At 43.1% G+C, this 20,826-nt stretch overlaps 1 protein-coding gene across 1 annotated transcript in view; it reads left to right on the plus strand.

Moving 5' to 3' along the window:
* Positions 1-539: 539 nt before the first annotated feature.
* Positions 540-20,826, plus strand: part of MMP17 (matrix metallopeptidase 17) — a 143,881-nt gene continuing 123,594 nt past the window's right edge. The window contains exon 1 of the mRNA XM_069964026.1: positions 540-599. Coding sequence (XP_069820127.1) covers positions 555-599 — 45 coding nt within the window. The 5' untranslated portion in view covers positions 540-554. The remainder of the gene's footprint in view (positions 600-20,826) is intronic.

Consider the following 20,826-nt stretch of genomic DNA (forward strand, 5'->3'; position numbering starts at 1 on the left):
GCTGCACAGCTTCCCTTCCCACACACACAACTCCTCCTTCACCATCTCCAACTCTGCACTCTGGAAGCACAGATTTGACTGTGAGCTGAGAGGAGAGAAGAGGCTGGGAAGCCAGGGAGCTGCTACTCCTAAGGACATTCCCTCTAAGCCTGCCATTGGGGGAGTCAGGCTCTGCTAGGTGCCAGGCTGCTTGGTACTCCTCCTTACCCTGCTCCCCCAGCCTCAGCACATGTCTGGAGCTGTCCCAGGTGCTGAGATCTGACACTTTGACCTGTTGTGCTGAATCTTGGAAACTTCCCCTGGATGTGGCCAGAGGGGACCATGGATGTGTTATGGCAGAGTAACCCTGCAGCAGCAGCAGCCTGGGATGTGGATGGGAGCTGCTGCTGATGGTGCAGAGGAGATGTGGAGGGGGGTGCACCTATGAATGTCTCCTTCATTCACTCAGGGCTAAGGAGGAGGAAAGACAAGGGATGCGGTGGATTGCCTCCAAAGAGAGTTCCTGGCCTCGAGAGATGTTTCTGATCGCTCTTTTGATCGCTTTGAGGGAATCTATGGCGGCCCCGACCCCGACTGCAGAGGATATAAACCGCGGAGTTGTAAGTAACCGGCAAATGGTGAGGGGGGGTGAGGAGCGGGAGTGCGGGGAGGGATCGGGGGGGAGTATGTGGCTGGTGGTGGGGATGAGATCAGGGCTAACCCTGTATTTACTGGAAGCTGTGATAGTCAGACAGCTCTGAGGAATTAGAAGGGCGCATCCAAGTTTGGAAGCTCCTCAGCCTGCCAGGGATTCTGAGCAAATCACTTAGATACTCTGTCACTGCTGGGGTATGAGACTGCTGGGGTATTAGAGTGCTGGGGTATGAGACTGCCGGTGTATGGGACTGCCGGGGTATGAGACTGCTGGGGTATGAGACTGCCGGTGTATGAGACTGCTGGGGTATGAGAGTGCTGGGGTATGAGACTGCCGGTGTATGGGACTGCTGGGGTATGAGAGTGCTGCGGTATGAGACTGCCTGTGTATGGGACTGCTGGGGTATGAGACTGCTGGGGTATGAGAGTGCTGGGGTATGAGACTGCTGGTGTATGAGACTGCTGGGGTGTGAGACTGCTGGTGTGTGAGACTGCTGGTGTATGAGACTGCTGGTGTATGACACTGCTGGGGTATGAGACTGCTGGTGTGTGAGACTGCTGGTGTGTGAGACTGCTGGTGTATGGGACTGCTGGGGTATGAGACTGCTGGGGTATGAGACTGCTGGGGTATGAGACTGCTGGTGTGTGAGACTGCTGGTGTGTGAGACTGCTGGTGTATGGGACTGCTGGGGTATGAGACTGCTGGGGTATGAGACTACTGGTGTATGACACTGCTGGGGTATGAGACTGCTGGTGTGTAAGACTGCTGGGGTATGAGACTGCTGGGGTATAAGACTGCTGGTGTATGACACTGCTGGGGTATGAGACTGCTGGTGTGTGAGACTGCTGGTGTGTGAGACTGCTGGTGTATGGGACTGCTGGGGTATGAGACTGCTGGGGTATGAGACTGCTGGTGTGTGAGACTGCTGGTGTGTGAGACTGCTGGTGTATGGGACTGCTGGGGTATGAGACTGCTGGGGTATGAGACTGCTGGTGTGTGAGACTGCTGGGGTATGAGACTACTGGTGTATGGGACTGCTGGGGTATGAGACTGCTGGGGTATGAGACTGCTGGTGTGTGAGACTGCTGGGGTATGAGACTACTGGTGTATGGGACTGCTGGGGTATGAGACTGCTGGGGTATGAGACTGCTGGGGTATTGGACTGCTGGGGTATGAGACTGCTGGGGTATGAGACACTGCTGGGGTATGAGACTGCCGGTGTGTATGAGACTGCTGGTGTACGAGACACTGCTGGGGTATGAGACTGCCGGTATATGAGACTGCTGGTGTACGAGACACTGCTGGTGTACGAGACACTGCTGGGGTATGAGACTGCTGGTGTATGAGACACTGCTGGGATATAAGACTGTTGGGGTATGAGACTGCTGGTTATGAGACTGCTGAGGTATGAGACTGTTGAGGGAATGGGACTGCTGGTGTGTGAGAGACTGCTGGCGTATGAGACTGCTGGCGTATGAGACTGCTGGGGTATAAGATGGCTGGTGTATGGTCAGGCAGGGATCATTCTGCACTTGGTTAGATGGGAGATAGAAACTGGAGGGTGAGGGACAGGGGATAAAGTCCTACTGACACTTATCCTAAATGAAGGATCATCTAAATGCTTATTATCTGTCATCTTTATATTATCTATCATCTATTTATATATATACAGTATCTATCTATCTCCTATCTATCTCCTATCTATCTATCTATCTATCTATCTATCTATCTATCTATCTCCTATCTATCTATTATCTATCTATCTATCTATCATCTATATACAGTATCTATCTCCTATCTATCTATCTATCTATCTATCTATCTCCTATCTATCTCCTATCTATCTATCTATCTATCTATCTATCTATCTATCTATCTATCTATCTATCTATCTCCTATCTATCTATTATCTATCTATCTATCTATTATCTATCTATCTATCTATCTCCTATCTATCTATTATCTATCTATCTATCTATCATCTATATACAGTATCTATCTCCTATCTATCTATTATCTATCTATCTATCATCTATATACAGTATCTATCTCCTATCTATCTATCTATCTATCTCCTATCTATCTATTATCTATCTATCTATCATCTATATACAGTATCTATCATCTATCTATCTATGTATCTATCTATCTATCTACTATCTAGATACATGTATCCATATAGCATCCATGAATCTATAACACATAAAAGTAAGCTCCATTTTGTCATAATGCCTATGAGTTCAGTTTTTGCATATGCTCTAAGTAGCATTGACAGGAACAATGTGGTTTAGATTGCCTGTCCCTCTGGAACACATTGGGTTAACTCGATGCAGTCAGTATTGGGGAAATAATTGAGAAAAGCTGCCATGTTAACCCTATCAACCCCAAGTGATGGCTCCTGATCTGGTTACAGTGCAGGTAGTTCATTACTCCCGCACATCTGAGGAAAGTGCATTGATGAGGAGGATGTAAGGGAGCAGTCATTGTGGATCTTAAAGGGTTAAGTGATTGTTATAGATGAGAATAGCTACTCCTGATAAGATGCTATGTGAATAGGCAGAACTAGAGGCCACTTTGAATTTGGGATATGTCCCTGCACTGTCTGCTTTTCATTAACATCAAGATGCCCTGAGTTATTACCAAGCAATTCATCTCCAGCACATCACAGAGACAATTTCACTGACACAAGGTGACACATTGAAAGGTCAGGGATGGGATCACTTCCCTAAATTGGGCTGCAGCCCTCGGGCCCCTTCCTAAGGAGATGATGTGTTTGGACAGTAACTCCTTCACCATCAGCCTGTATATCAGGGAGAGGGAACCTTGGCCCTCCAGCTGTTGCAAAACTACAACTGCCATCATGCCCTGGACAGCCAAAGCTTTAGCTTTGGCTGTCCAGGCATGATGGCAGTTGTAGTTTTGCAACAGCTGGAGGGCCCTGCTGTAAGTCATAGTTAGAACCACTAACAGATTCTTATAATACTCAGTTATTTATTCTACAAACTCAACATATTTATACAAACGGTGAAAAGTCAACAGAACATTACCAAATACTATGGTATACAAACTGTAAAAACAGAATATCAAATATTATGGTATACTAACTGTATAAAGTCAACAGAACAATACCAAATATCATGGTATACAAACTGTATAAAGTTAGAACAATACCAAATATCATGATATACAAACTGTATAAAGTTAGAACAATACCAAATATCATGGTATACAAACTGTATAACGTTAGAACAATACCAAATATCATGGTATACAAACTGTATAACGTTAGAACAATACCAAATATCATGATATACAAACTGTATAAAGTTAGAACAATACCAAATATCATGGTATACAAACTGTATAAAGTTAGAACAATACCAAATATCATGGTATACAAACTGTATAACGTTAGAACAATACCAAATATCATGGTATACAAACTGTATAACGTTAGAACAATACCAAATATCATGGTATACAAACTGTATAAAGTTAGAACAATACCAAATATCATGGTATACAAACTGTATAAAGTTAGAACAATACCAAATATCATGGTATACAAACTGTATAACGTTAGAACAATACCAAATATCATGGTATACAAACTGTATAAAGTTAGAACAATACCAAATATCATGGTATGCAAACTGTATAAAGTTAGAACAATACCAAATATCATGGTATGCAAACTGTATAAAGTTAGAACAATACCAAATATCATGGTATACAAACTGTATAAAGTTAGAACAATACCAAATATCATGGTATACAAACTGTATAAAGTTAGAACAATACCAAATATCATGGTATACAAACTGTATAACGTTAGAACAATACCAAATATCATGGTATACAAACTGTATAACGTTAGAACAATACCAAATATCATGGTATACAAACTGTATAAAGTTAGAACAATACCAAATATCATGGTATACAAACTGTATAAAGTTAGAACAATACCAAATATCATGGTATACAAACTGTATAACGTTAGAACAATACCAAATATCATGGTATACAAACTGTATAAAGTTAGAACAATACCAAATATCATGGTATGCAAACTGTATAAAGTTAGAACAATACCAAATATCATGGTATGCAAACTGTATAAAGTTAGAACAATACCAAATATCATGGTATACAAACTGTATAAAGTTAGAACAATACCAAATATCATGGTATACAAACTGTATAAAGTTAGAACAATACCAAATATTACGATATACAAACTGTAAAAAAAAAACAACAGAATACCAAATATTATGGTATACAAACTGTATAAAGTCAACAGACCATGGCCAAATACTATGGTATACAAACTGTATAAAGTTAGAACAATAATAAATATTATTGTATACAAACTGTAAAAAACAACAATAGACCAATACCAAATATTATGGTATACAAACTGTATAAAGTTAGAACAATACCAAATACTATGGTATACAAACTGTAAAAAACAACAGAATACCAAATATTATTGTATACAAACTGTATAAAGTTAACAGAACAATACGAAATATTATGGTATAAAAACGGTATAAAGTTAACAGACCAATACAAAATATTATGGTATTCAAGCTGTAAAAGACAACTGAATACCCAATATTATGGTATACAAACTGTATAAAGTAAGAACAACACCAAATATTATGGTATACAACCTGTAAAATAACACCAACACCAAATATTAATACAAAGTCAACACACCAATATCTTATGATATACAAACTGTAAGAAAAGAACAGACCAATACCAAATATTATGTTGTGCATGGCCTCAGCCCATCAGGCTTGTATCTCCCTGTGCACAGTATTACCTATGAATAGTACATAATTACAAGACTGTTCTGCAACCACATGGGGTATGTGCCTGTACTGTGCATGTGGATATTTGCTTATAGTCTCTGCAGTAATGATTGTTTTTCTGGTTCTGGTGAATTAGAGTGACTATACTCCGGAATGTTTTACCACCCTCATAGACAGAGGTTAAAGTGTGGTTACGGATTAGCACCCTTGTAGCGAGGGTGCCCTTAGCTCTAATTGATTCTTCCTCCATGTAGTCTGTCCAAAACCATGTAATGTAGGTCATAACAAATGTCAGCCGGTCTGTGGACATAGTCAGAATCCTGGCGTTCATTAATCTTTTATCACTGAATACTCTAGACCAGGCGCAGGCAATGAGTGACTGATTCTTGGGAAAAACTACAAGTTCCAACATGCCCACGCAGATTGGACATGATGTGACGTCTTATTCATATCTACCCTACTATAATAAAATCCCATTGCATATGCTGTCCTGTAATAATTGTCTTCATGGGGGGGAGGGGGGGGTGTTATAATGTGGCTGCTCTCTATGGTTTGGCTTTATAGCTTTACTGTACTTGGCAGGTAAGAGTTAACAGTGTTGCCAATCTCCTTCAAGTATTCGAAGGACAATACAGATCATAAAAAAATAAAATAGTTGCCTGCCCTTTCAATGGCGTATAATTTTCTAAAGAATGTCATAAGCCATGGCGGGATCTTTATGAGGCTATTTCGCAGGATATATGAAAAAAAATAAAATTAGTTTTTAAAGCTTGTACGTCTGAAAAACGGCCGGATCATTTCAAGTGGCGGAATATCATATAACTTTATATAGTGAGCTAAAAAATAATATATTCTTCAATGGTATGGGGGGTAAGGGGGGGGGTCACTGCTGGTAAAATCAGGTAATAAACAGGATGTGGACAAATTGCTCTGACAGATTTTTGTGAGCACATGTTGCTGCAGGCAACTGCCCCATCCGGAGCCTGCCAATGGGAAGAGGGCAGCATGACAAACACATTGTGCCTATATTGTACTGCATTGCTTCCTATGGACGTTCTGTGTCAAGCTGACTCTATCCTGCATCATGCAGAGATTCCATGATTTGCTGTTGAGTAGCAGATGGAAGTTCATTTTGACACTAATCTTAGGCAGACAAGACCTGGTGGGTTATTTGATCAAGAAGGAGAGAGAGAAAAGAGCAGCCAGTTTCCTAAATAGATTTTGGCCCCTTGCGGGTCCACACTCAGTTAACTAGTACAATACAAGAACGATGATCCATAGCAACCTCACATGTCTTTAAAGGAGAAGTCCATCGAAAATTTTTATTAAAGTATTGTGTTGCCCCCAAAAAGTTATACAAATCCCCAATATACACTTATTATGGGAAATGCTTATAAAGTGCTTTTTTTCCCTGCACTTACTACTGCATCAAGGGTTCACTTCCTGGATAACATGGTGATGTCACTTCCTGGATAACATGGTGATGTCACCTCCTGGATAACATGGTGATGTCACCTCCTGGATAACATGGTGATGTCACTTCCTGGAAAACATGGTGATGTCACTTCCTGGATAACATGGTGATGTCACCTCCTGGATAACATAGCGATGTCACTTCCTGGATAACATGGTGATGTCACTTCCTGGATAACATGGTGATGTCACTTCCTGGATAACATGGGATGTCACTTCCTGGATAACATAGCAATGTCACTTCCTGGATAGCATGATGGTGTCACTTCCTGGATAACATGGTAATGTCACTTCCTGGATAACATGGTGATGTCACTTCCTGGATAACATGGGATGACACTTCCTGGATAACAGAGCAATGTCACTTCCTGGATAACATGGTGATGTCACCTTCTGGATAATATGGTGATGTCACTTCCTGGATAAAAATGGTGATGTCACTTCCTGGATAACAATGTTATCATGTTATCAATGTTACCATGTTATCCAGGCAGTGACTTCACCATTTTATCCAGGAAGTGACATCACCATGTTATCCAGGAAGTGACATCACCATGTTATCCAGGAAGTGACATCACCATGTTATCCAGGAAGTGACATCACTATGTTATCCAGGAAGTGACATCACCATGTTATCCAGGAAGTGACATCACCATGTTACCCAGAAAGTGAAGCCTTGATGCAGTAGTAAGTGCAGGGAAAAAAGCACTTTATAAGCATTTCCCGTAATAAGTGTATATTGGTGATTTGTATAACTTTTGGAGGGCAATACAATACTTCTCCTTTAAGAATGAACAAGTGCATAAACAAGACTAAACAAGACAGTGGTGATGTTCATGCCTATGACCAGTGCACACATCCTATGGATAGAAACTTGGTGCTATGTGAGACTGTCTACTTTCTTGTAGTGTTTTTGGAGGAAGCTGTCAAGGATTTCCTTAGATGTGTTTCATTCCGTCTGTTTGTTTTTTGTTTTTTCAAAGAAATCCTTGTCTTTCAGCCAGTTTTATGTTGAGACACACAGGGCATACATTATGAGCTGCCAGCACCCACCCCCTTCCCATACTAACCTTCAGATGTGACTGGATTAAGGTTTTCTTAGTAATTGGCTAGCTAGACTTGGCAATGATTGGTAGGTGCCCTGCAGTTTTTTCTCCTGCCAGACGTGTTTTTTTTTTTTCTTTCTAAAAAAAATTGGAGACCAAATCAAGCTTTGCACAGTTCTTTTCTAATCAGTATCCCATCATGTGCCTAGTAACAGCTGGTTAAAACCTCGCAGCAGTCCTTCACTTGTCTTCAAGCTCCTTGGATATCAATCACAGTTCATTAAACTCCGCCGAAGCCCCATGGGAACGGCGACCGCGTGGGTATCTATCTATCCTTCAGCCGCCAAGGGGTTAAATCATTATCATCCTGCAGCTGGAATAATGAAAAAAAAAAAAAAAGAAGTCACCCACGCAGTCCATTCTCAACGCATAATAAAGCCATAATGAAAAATCCCAAGTTTTGGCCCTTTTCTAAGAAAAAAAAAAAAAAAAACGTGAAAAACTGACAGGCCATTGTTCATATTAGTGTAGAGCCATGTACATAAAGGGCCAAATCACTATGTTTATGGTGGCACATGTAGAGTATAAGCTATTCAAGTTAGATATTGTGTTAGGAGAACCGAACGTTCTGTGCTGGCTACTAATTGTAAGGTCAGAGGACTGAAAGGATTAGGCTGTATTTAGTTATTTATTGGAAAAGATCAAGTGATTGATTGGACCATGAATAGGGCTATGATATTGTTGTACTGAACCCATTATATTGCAATGAGCTATTCCGCCCTTTAGACGAAGGGTAGGGAACCTTGGCTCTCCAGCTGTTGCAAAACTACAACTCCCATTATGCCTGGACAGCCGAAGGCTGTCCAGGCATGATGGGAGTTGTAGTTTTGCAACAGCTGGAGAGCCAAGGTTCCCTACCCCTGTTTTAGACTGGGGATAGTTGTAGTCATGAATGGAACTAAGGGCCCTTATTACACGGAACGATAATCGGGCAAATCGGCCCTATCCGGCCGATTATCGTTCAGTGTAATAAACACAACGATCAGCCGATGACAAAGATCATTGGCTGATCGTTGATATAGGTTTAGACCTATAATTGTCGGGCACTGACCGCGCATCGCTACATATAATAGCGATGCGCGGCCAGCGGCTGACGATTTGCAAAGTGCATACATCACCTATCCATGGTCCAGGGCTCCTCCTGCGCTCTGCTTCTCCCCAGATCCTGCGTGCTGCAGCTTTAGAGCGGCCTGTCTGAGCTGACAGGCTGCTCAGCCAATCACAGGCCGGGACCACCGCAGGCAGTGATTGGCTGAGTGGCCTGTCAGCTAAGACAGGCCGCTCTGAAGCTGCAGCTTGCGGAACCCGGGAAGAAGCAGACCGCAAGAGGAGCCCTGAACCATGAATAGGTAATGAATGCAGTTTTAGCCAGCGCTGCAAGATCATCAGTAACGATGTCCATGCAGCCCTTGTTAAACGATTATCTGGCCGTGTAATAGGCCCAGTAAACGAGTGCCGATCTAGCAGATCGGCGCTCGTTTACAGTTATTATCGGGCCGTGTAATGGTACCCTAAGTAAAATCGTAAAATCGTGGAAATCGTCCAACTCTGCTGCCAGTAGACTGCTGACAGTCCAGCAGCTTGTCCTGTCTCTCCTCTCTGTTCCAGGAATTCTTGTCTGGTCTAATACTAAGAGCCGGGCCCTGTATACAGATACTGATTCAGTAGATTACTTCTAGGTATTATTATAACAAGTCTGGGATCTGGGAACAGTAGGTGTATTGCTGGTTGGCATTGGCAGGTCAGGAGTGGGATGACAGTCAGTGGAGTATATAGGGCTGTAAGCAGCCGCACGCTCTGTGTGCAGATGGAGCATCATAGAAGGATATACACAGATCTGTCTGCTCCGGCAATGCTGTCATTATGTGATACATGATGTAAATGCAGCTGTAATTGTTATATATTAAGAGATGTAGACGTAAAGCCGCTCACGCAGTTCTGATTTCTGCCTCGCTTTCCATCAGACACCAGCCTTATATTTAGCTGCTGTGTAACATGTAAAGCTCATACAGAGACATGCTGCCCGAGTGTTTATAGTACAGCATAGTCATAGTCATCAGAACAGGAGCTTCCAGCTCGCCTGACGGGACTCCAATAGTTTCCTCTAAGATTTCCCTTACATTATAGGAGAAGTTATGGAAAGGAAATAATACTATACTGTGTATACCTAATTATTTACTATACTGTGTATACCCCATTACTTACTATACTGTGTATACTACATTACTTACTATACTGTGTATACCCCATTATTTACTATACTGTGTATACCCCATTACTTACTATACTGTGTATACCCCATTACTTACTATACTATGTATGCCCCATTACTTACTATACTGTGTGTATGCCCTATTACTTACTATACTGTGTATACCCCATTATTTACTATACTGTGTATACCCCATTACTTACTATACTGTGTATACTACATTACTTACTATACTGTGTATACCCCATTACTTACTATACTGTGTATACCCCATTACTTACTATACTGTGTATACCCCATTACTTACTATACTATGTATGCCCCATTACTTACTATACTGTGTGTATGCCCTATTACTTACTTTACTGTGTATGCCCCATTACTTACTATACCCCCATGTGCCCAATTCCTGCGCACAGTAATTGGGTCCTTTGCAGCACATCTTGACTCACACCCTGAAGTTGCTGAAAATCCTCACTTTCTGGTCTTCTTTGTCTCCACTCCTCTATGCTCTCCTTCCCTTCTGAGACATAGGTCACATGATCTCTGTCTCTTCTGTTGCCAGGCAAGTTGTACCACCTCGTCTGTAACCCCGCCCACCACTGCATCACATGGTGATCACCTGGCCAAAAGCAGGGAAACAACAGCCTCTCCTGAGAAGTATAGGGGAAAGGAGACACTTTTGTTTAATGTCTCTCTTTCTCTAATCTAGATAGATAGATAGATAGATAGATAGATAGATAGATAGATAGCCTAACCTCTAACCCCTGAAAATGTCCTATACAGTACACACACACACACACACACACACACACGGATCCTCCTCCACTGTGTCTTTTAAGCACATTCTCCAAAGCAGTAGCAGCATGGGGGACATTACAGAGCAGCACTGAGTATTGTAAGCTGAATTAAGCACTAGGGTGGGTTATAACACTGATTAGTTTTCAGCATCATCTCTTTTCTCTGTCTGTCTTTGTACCACTCTGCTTCTCCCATCTACCCCTGCACTCCCCAAAGACTTTTTATGGGCAACAATAAACTTTATACTTTAGTGAGCTAATATCTCAAAATCTTAGGAACAGTTATCTGGAAAGGTGGGAGGAGCTATTCTTCACGGTGGGGAGAAGAAGCGGCAGGTAAATGATATGGCCTGTGGCTGCTGGGTAAATGGTGGGGAGAAGTCCCCACAGCTGTTGCAGCTCCCACCACTCTGTCCAGTTAGAACTTGGCGCCAGTTTGAATTTGGCCCCGACTTCTAATAGTGGCCGATGCACAGCAAGTTCAAACAACTGCGTATGCATCGATTTCGAGTGGGGATTCCCATCATTATGCCTGAGCACAAATATATTAAAAGCCCACCAAATAACTCCATTAAAGGAAAAGTCTGGCGGAAATTTTAATTAAAGTATGGTCTTACCCCCCTCCCCCCCAAAAGGTATACAAATCCCCAATATACACTTAATACGGGAAATGCTTATAAAGTGCTTTTTTCCCTGCACTTACTACTGCATCAAGGCTTCACTTCCTGGATAACATGGTGATGTCACTTCCTGGCTAACATGGTGATGTCACTTCCTGGATAAAATGGTGATGTCACTTCCTGGATAAAATGGTGATGTCACTTCCTGGATACCATGGTGATGTCACTTCCTGGATACCATGGTGATGTCACTTCCTGGATAAAATGGTGATGTCACAACCCATCTCCTAGAGCTGTGGGGGCTGTGGCTGCTGGAGAGGATGATGGCAGAGGGATGCTCAGTGTCCCTCCAGTGCCCTGTGTCCCTCAGTGTCCCTCTGCCATCATCCTCTCCAGCATCCACAGCCCGTACAGCTCTGGGAGTCAGGTTGTGACATCACCATGTTATCCAGGAAGTGACATCACCATGTTATCCTGAAAGTGACATCACCATGTTATCCAGGAAGTGACATCACCATGTTGTCCAGTAAGTGACATCACCATTTTATCCAGGAAGTGACATTACCATGTTATCCAGGAGGTGAAGCCCTGAAGCAGTAGTAAGTGCAGGGGGAAAAAAAGCACTTTATAAGCATTTCCCATAAGAAGTGTATATTGGTGATTTTTATAACTTTTCGGTGGCAATACAATACTTTAATAAAAATTTTCGCCCTAACTTCTCCTTTAAGTTTAGCTGGGAGGTCAGGAACCTAATCATGGAAAATAATTAAAAAAGAGGAATTTTTCTATTGATTTCCAAAAAGTTAGCTTAGCATTGGTGGATATTTGAACAGCATTGGTCGGGGTCTGGCAAGTGAATAATCCTTTTTTTGTTTTATTTTTTTAACCCTGCCTGACCCTTTAGAAATCTATATGTATATCCCACTGGACAAACCCCTCTAAAATAATTGCTGCTGTGCATATCGTATTGAGTCTGACCTTTTGCCATGCGTTGACCAGTCAGTTGGCTTCTTGGCTGACTAATGAAGACACAGATCAGGTTATTTGTAGAGTGTTTTTATGTGTGGAAGATGCATTGGTTTGTCATTCACCAAACACAAAGGGGACATCTCCCCATGGTGCATCTGTCAGCCTTTAAGAGGCACCAGCATCTCTGACCTGTGTTATCTGCGGCCAGACACGTTCATTCATTATGCAGTCATGCTTGCTTAGCTAAACTCCCATTGTCCGTCTGGGAGAAGATGCTCTTTCCAAACAGGTGCCAGATGTATTGGCTTGCTCTTTGTGTAGTTAAATTCATCTGTCAGGCGTTAGTGATGTTTCCTACAGGAGCCACTTCCAATGCAGAAAACGAAAGGCTGGAAATTTCATTGTCTCCCCCGGCCAAGGTTGATTGCACTCTTGTTGGCGATGTGCCCTAGGCACGAGAGAAGGGCAAGACCCAGAGTGTGGCGGGTTTTACTAGCCGGTGGCTTGCCAAGCGATCTGTTCTGTGCAGAAGGCACTTGTTCAAACGATGTTAATGGAAAACCACAAAACATTAGCATGTCGAAACAGCAGTGTGTTGGCATGTATAGAGCCGTGTCCAGTCAGAGCGTCTGCACGTTCCAAGATTGACAGGAAATTAGTTCCGAAACAAAAGCCAGCATTACCAGTAAGCACCAACCTCTGGGCTATGGGCTCTCCTGTGCGGTTTTATTGTTGCCGTATACTCTGACCAAGCTAGGTATATGGAGTCCATGTCTGATTTATCAAGCCATTTATATTCCGAAAGAAAAATCACTGTAATGGTAGATACAGCAGATGGCCGCGGCCGGTAGCAATGCCAGCACTGTCATTGACCCCTTTCTACCCAGGATAAAGATTCCTTGCTCAAAGCATATCAGATAGAGCCAATATATACTGTATGATGGTGAGATCTTGTCTGATGTACTGTATGCACATAGTTACTCTATATTGTAATATAATTGTGGGGAATACCATGATAACTTCCGGCTGTGCACATATAGACAAAGTTTTGTGTGCAGATTATATATTGGAATCGGGACCATATTGTGGAAAAGTGGCCGTCTCAGTGGCTGCTAATATACATTATGATCATTATTAGTGGCTGTATATATCAGGGATGGGGAACCTTCGGCCCTCCAGCTGTTGCAAAACTACAACTCCCATCAGCCTTCGGTTCGCATTGGTTTTATGCCGTGCTATACAATAAAGAATTAATTTTATGGAACTGGAGATTTCTTCTACTTTGTTTGTATAACAACATATAGCAGCATGGCTTGGCACATGGCATACACTCCAGCCAGGATCCCTAGTGGTGCCACAAACAACTGACATGTCAGTTTTCTGCGGCCGCTATTCATTGAATAGCAGCCGCAGAAAACCATGTCAGTGCACACAATGGAGCGAGCGGCTCCGGCCGCACGGTCCATAGTGTGCCGTGGAGAGTTCTGATGCGGGCGCACCTTGAATGCGCCCGCATAATTTCTGTGGGGCTAAAGATCATCTGGCCAGTACTGCAGTACTGGCCAGGATGATTTTTTCAGAGACCTGACGTTCCGTGAACCGGCTGGGTCACGGAACGGCTGGTCTCTTACTGTGTGTGCACATAGCCTCACAATGTGAGGATCATGCTACAACAAGGCAAAGGTACCTCATGTTGGGACCCAAAAGTGGCCTGAACCAACAGTTGTAAAAAACAATTCAAGATGGATTTCTTATGACTGTCCAGAGGTGATAACAACCAATTGTGGGTCATAACCCCATTTACCTGCCACACAGCATGATCACTGCATGGTAACATGGCACTTTATGACTGCACTATCCCTTTCACAACCAAAATCACAGTGCAGCCCGATCCTTGACATTTGCACGACAGGTGAATTTCTACATGGATTTTTGCAGGAAAAAAAAGTGTCGATGAGATGTCTACAAATTCCATCTACTTTGCTCCTGCTGTAAGACATGGGTTTTCTGAACTTGAATTTGCAATAAAAATTCCGCAGAAATACATCAGTATAGAGAGCAGAAATACATCAGTATAGAGAGCAGAAATACATCAGTATAGAGAGCAGAAATACATCAGTATAGAGAGCAGAAATACATCAGTATCAGACAAAACCTGCTTGGTCTTTATAACAAAGTTTTGTGGTTCACAGCAATAAACAGAAGGGGGGGGGGAGGGTAGACGTCTATCTGCTTATACAGAATAATACATAAAAATAATACTATGCAGATATAATATATTAGTAAATACTGTATGTAACCATTATATTCTCACTTGGTAGGGGGTATATTTCTCTCTCTATATGTATATGAAAGCAACCTGGCAGATTTGTTGTATGGAAATACACTACTGTGTATCCTGAAGCCGTCGCTGTGTTCATACTTTTCTCTTCTGGGATCTATTTGTGTATTTGACAACAAACAGACAGATGGAGCATATGGCTCTGAGAAGGAGCGCTTATTACTATCGATGATAATAAAAGCCATAGCGATGAAGACAATGGGTGGTCTGTAACCAAACCAAAGCAGAGAGGCAGAATAGCAAACTGCGATGGTGGCCATATCCTACCCCATCCTGCAGAAAGTGGGAGCAATAGCATCTTTTATGACATTGGGGCCATGACCATACACATTTATCAGAATGGTGTGATTATGTAGTTACGTAGTAACAAAGTAAATAAGGTTGGAATAAGACAAGAGTCCATCAAGTTCAACCTACAGAAACCCTACTGTGTTGATCCAGAAGAAGGCAAAAACCCTTATGAGGCAGATGCCAATAACCCCATCACAGAGAGAAAATACCTTCCCAGGACCAAGGATGTAACTTTCCGTCAATTTTTGGCAATCTGTTCCCAATCATGGACGTACAGTTACGCCCTCTAATGAAACAGGTGCAGAAGCAGCACCTGTGGCATCCATGGTGGGCTCGGCTGTCAGTGATAGCCGGGCACCTGCTGCAACTGCCAAGACCCGAGTTAAGATTGGATACCTGCAGTTAACCCTATAGATTGTGCGGTCAGTGCGATCACAGGCTGTCATCAGGTAAGTCCCCATGGTGGTATAGTAAAATAAAGTTTAAAAAAAAATTATAAATAAATAAGGTGCACTAAATACATAATCCCGATATCTCTCAATGCAAATAACAAATGTAGAAAAAGAAGTACATATATTTGGTATCGCTGCGTGTGTAACAAGGCTGGCAATAAAATTATCACATGACTAAACTTGCACAGTGACCACAGAAAATGTCGAGTTCAAAAATTGCTAATTTTGTATCATGATTTGTATCATGAAATGAGGGAATTTTCCACCTGAAAATCATAAGGATTTTGCCAAAATTTCCCATTAACCTAAAGTACAATTAAAATCTCAGAATTGGTCCTTTTTTAGAACTGCGGCCCGGCGAGGGATTTCCCCCACTAGGGGCCCACCTCCAGTGCTTCAGCCCCAGCCGGTGCCCAGTAGTAGACTGGCGCCATGTACAGGAACCAGGCCACAGTTCTTAAAAAGGACCTCGGCACCGGCTTCCCCGCGCCTGTGCTGTTCTATTCATCTGCAACACTTAAAGTTAAAGCTTTGGCTGTTCAGGCATGATGGGAATCGTAGTTTTGCAACAGTTGGAGACAGTGTCGGACTGGCCTACCGGAGGACCTGAGGATCCTCCTGCACTTATACTGACTGACATATTGTTTCTCTCTGGTTCTTCATTGGTGGGCCCCCTGGACCATTTTCTTTGGTGGGCCCCAGATACCCCAGTCCGACAGTGGCTGGAGAGCCAAGGTTCCCTACCCCTAAGTTATAGTGTCACAAAGCTATAACCACCTAAAGTGAGACAGGTCAGATTTCAAAAATGGCCTCTGGACCTTAAGGCCAAAATCAGCTCAGCCCTGAAGGGGTTAAGGGAAAATGATGGGACAGAAACATTTAATCCACCTGGTTCATTCAGTGACTTTGACATCATAGGTAAAATGATCTCCTTTTCATGTCTCATTAGTTTTAACCCACTTTCCGTGAAGTCTCCCAGTACTCCCCCATCCCGTGCTCTTTGATACCGTCTGATCTCTTCTACCACTGTCTGTAGACTATTGAGCTTCTTCTATTGTGTGTCTGAGCTCTGACTGACATATACAGTCATGAAGAATAATTACTCTACTGTTCTGCGGTTCTGCATCTCATTACATGGACTGACAATGAAGCCGGGGGTTCCCACAAGGAGCGGGCCTATGAAAGAAGGATTGTCACAGCACTTTTGATGGGTGGTGCAGATTGCTATATATCTATGAATCACCAGTAGCTTAGCAACTAACCTCCTTGTACTGAATGCAGAAAGTTACGGGGACCTCCCACATCCCACTAATTCCTCCAAAGTGACCGCATTCGCTCATTCTTCCTGACCTCTAGGCCGGGTTTGCACAGCTGTATCCAGAGAGACGTACAATAGGGAATGTGATGGCGTGAACTGAGATAGTAGAACATTATGGATAGTGGGTCATTCATACGGAATCTTTGCTATTATTAGAGACGTGTCTGAACTATTTATACATTTTAATAAGAAATAGAAAACTCTTGTGTATTCCCTTAAAGGAGAAGTATGGACGTTTTTAAAATTCGGCAGGGGCAGGGGGGGAGGATTTGATCAGGAGTATGAAAGTAGGGCCCTATTACAAGGAGCGATAATTATACGAATCGGCGCGAATATCAGTCTGCGTAATAGCGACAATGATCAGCCAATGAAACGAACAACAGCTGAGGGTTTCTTTAGGCCCAGACCTAAATTCATCAGCCGCTGACCGTGCATTGCTACGTGTAATGGCGATGCGTGGTGCCGAGGAGGGAGCAGAGCTCAGGGGAAGACCAGGAGCGTGGACAGGTGATGTAAACCGTTTGGACATGGGCCGCACAGACATTGCTAACGATGTCTGTGCAGCCCTTGCTTAACAATAATTAGGCTGTGTAATAAGCCCAGTAAATAAGAGCCGATCTAGCAGATTGGCACTCGTTTACAGTATTGATGGGGCCGCCATCAGCACGTGTAATAGGACTCTTACTTCTCCCCATTCCCGCACTGATCGCCGGGACCAGTCTCAGGACGCTCGCCGGAAGACATTTGTGATGACGTCATGACTCGGGGGGAAAGGCCTGTCTCAGCTGATGGACTGGCCACTCAGCCAATCATTGACTGGAGCCGCGTCTTGTCCCAGTCACTGACTGGTTGAGCGGCCAGCCCATCAGCCGCGCCGGAGATGCCAGAACCCCGGGGGGTAGTCACAAGGACTGTCCCGCCACTGACCGCGGGCAAGGGGAGAGGTAAGTTGCCCCCTGCCCCTGCCAGCTGCCAGCTTTTAAAAAACATCCGGACTTCTCCTTTAAAAGAATGGGGGTGTTTGGATTTAGCATCTTTTTTCTAAAAGATAATGAATTCTTGCAGGAATTGGCACCACGAATGTTTTGTCTTTTATTATTTCCCTAATTCTCCGAAAAAAAACCCTCTCCAGCATTGTATGCGTCTGGAACAGACTGTTTTCTATCTCGCCTCGCGGTATTACTGTCACATATCGTCAGTGATTAGTATTCAGCTAAAAACTTCACACTTAAGCTTTTACTTACTAGAAACATATTGTAATTATGTGGAATAATATCTTTATCCATATGTAGCAATTTTCTTAGCGCTAATGTGAGGCGCCAGAAGGAATATTTCCATCCCGATGTGCCTAAAGGGTAACTAACAAACCTGCCTTTGATTCCTGGTGACGTTCCCGCTCCCGCTCGGATATTTTGGTCCCTGGGTTTTATTGAGACCGACCGCATAACATCATGTTTCTTCTTCTGTCAGGTTCAATTCTCGCTATCTGGTTTTTACAACGGCTGATTTATACGTTGAGATTTATCGAGTGCGATTATTTAAAGTTCAATCCTGATCATGTCACGATGTGAAGCGCAGAATTATACGTCTCTATACAGTGCACCGCCGGGCTGGCAGTAAATTGTCCTTGGGAGATGTTTTCCAACGTTATCCATCTAGGGTTGAATAAAGTCTCTGTATAGAGTTCTTTTGTGGGAAATCTTGCAGCCGGAATGCCAATGTCCTATCCACCCTCCTACAGTTCACAGTCACACTGCTGTATGATAAAAGACTGCATAAAATGCAGATCCCTGCTGCAATTTGAACGGGTTCCAAATCAGCCATGCAGATGGATTAAACTGAGCGATGTCCTGAGAACTAACTGCAACCTGTGCTGACATACGGCGTGTGCTGCAGAACAGAAAGCTGGTCCGTCACTTGGTAAAAAACCACAGATGAGCGCTTCACTATAGCCAAAACCACAGTAGGTAGAAGTTTAAAGGGGTTCTCCAATTAAAACTTAGTTGTCCCCTATAAACAGGAGATTGTGCGGGGTCCAACCTCTGTACCCCCTGTAATCTCTCGATCGGTCCTAGCTTCTTTGTTTGGAATACAGACGCGGGTGGGTGCATGACCCATGGCTCTATTCATACCCTGGGGAGCCACCGGAAAGAGCCAAGTGCTTACGCACCAACATTCACTGGCCCACGGTTTATTCAAAACAAAGGAGCTGGGGCAGATCTAGAGATTGCTGGAGGTTACGGAGGTTGGACCCCCGACGATCTCCTGTGGATAGGGGACAAGCAAGTTTCAATTGGAGAACCCCTTTAAGGGTGTCAGTATGTGAAAACCGCTAGGTGTGCAATGCAAAAAGATGTATTTATAAGCTATAGTTTAGTAAAGTGTTCTTCTCTTCCTCACGTCAAGCATTGACTTTCAGCCACAGCTTCTTCTGTTTACCGGTCTTTGCATATTGAGTTGTGATGAAGAAAACAGTAGACCTCCACACACCCATTCACACCTATTAACACCAACAATTATTACACATTGGAGACTTGTCAAGTCTGATATATGATGTCACTAAAATCAGATATTTAGAAAAGTGTTGAGCGGACTGGCCAAACTATTCGCATTCGGTAACATTCTCCAAACCTGAACACTAGCCATTTGACTTCTGGCAGCCGGAGAAGTTTGATGCTGCCCTAGTGCTTCCAGGAAAACATGCATACAGCCTATGACTGGATTCATGTTTTCCAGGGCTCCTTAGGACGGCATCCAATTTCTCCAACCTCCGGGAGTCAAATGCCGAGAGTTCGGGTTCGGAGAAAGCTCCTGAACCCCGAGAAGTTCAGCAAGTCCGCTCAATACTAATCACAAGTAAGAAAGTATCAAGAAGTTTAGAAGACCTGGCACATACCAAGGAGCCATGTGTCCTGTTGACCAAACAATTTAGTGAGATCCCTGGGTTTTGGGATCATAACCAGTAATTTCCATAACTCCTTGTATAAATCCCATGGGATTCTGGGGCACATCTCTCATGTTGTAATACAGAGGTCAATCTAGAAACACCTTGCTTTTCAAAGTTCAGCAGTGACCTGTATAACAATGTTTGGTGTATGTTTCCCATAATCATCATCACCTATAATAATTTCCTTAAAGGGGTTTTCTACTAAAGAGCTAAAAAATGAAATGCTAGCTGGTCTTACTCACCAAGTCCCCCTGAGTATTTTGAGCCATCTCCTGTCTTTCTAGCTGCTGCCATTCCTGAGTTACAATTTTTTCTAAAAGCCGATCTATATCCAAGATGGCGCCGGCAGGGAAACTCTGATTTTGCATCACATCACCCCAGTATGTATTCCATAAATACCCCAGCTGATGATGTAGCAGAGCTGATGCACACAGGGTGTAGTAGAGCTGACGCACGCATGGTGTGGCTATATGCTGCATAACGGGCATCTGTTTACCTGGGTTGTAGTGTAGGTTTAGATCTCTGCTTGCTGACTGTGAATGAAAACATTCTAGTTCCAGACTCTAAAAACATCTATAACACTTACAATATACAGATATTTTCTATGGGGATTTGCTGCTGCTCTGGACAGTTCCTGACATGGACAGAGGTGGCAGCAGAGAGCACTGTCACACACCGGAAAGAATACACCACTTCCTGCAGGACATACAGCAGCTTGTAAGCATGGGAAGACATGAGATTTTTAAATAGAAGTAAACTACAAATCTATATAACTTTCTACAAATCTATCTAACTTTTGCCGGACAACCCCTTTAAAAATGCCTGCACTCAATCTGTGAGCAG

Source organism: Dendropsophus ebraccatus, chromosome 3, assembly GCF_027789765.1.
Source record: "Dendropsophus ebraccatus isolate aDenEbr1 chromosome 3, aDenEbr1.pat, whole genome shotgun sequence".
NCBI lineage: Eukaryota > Metazoa > Chordata > Amphibia > Anura > Hylidae > Dendropsophus > Dendropsophus ebraccatus.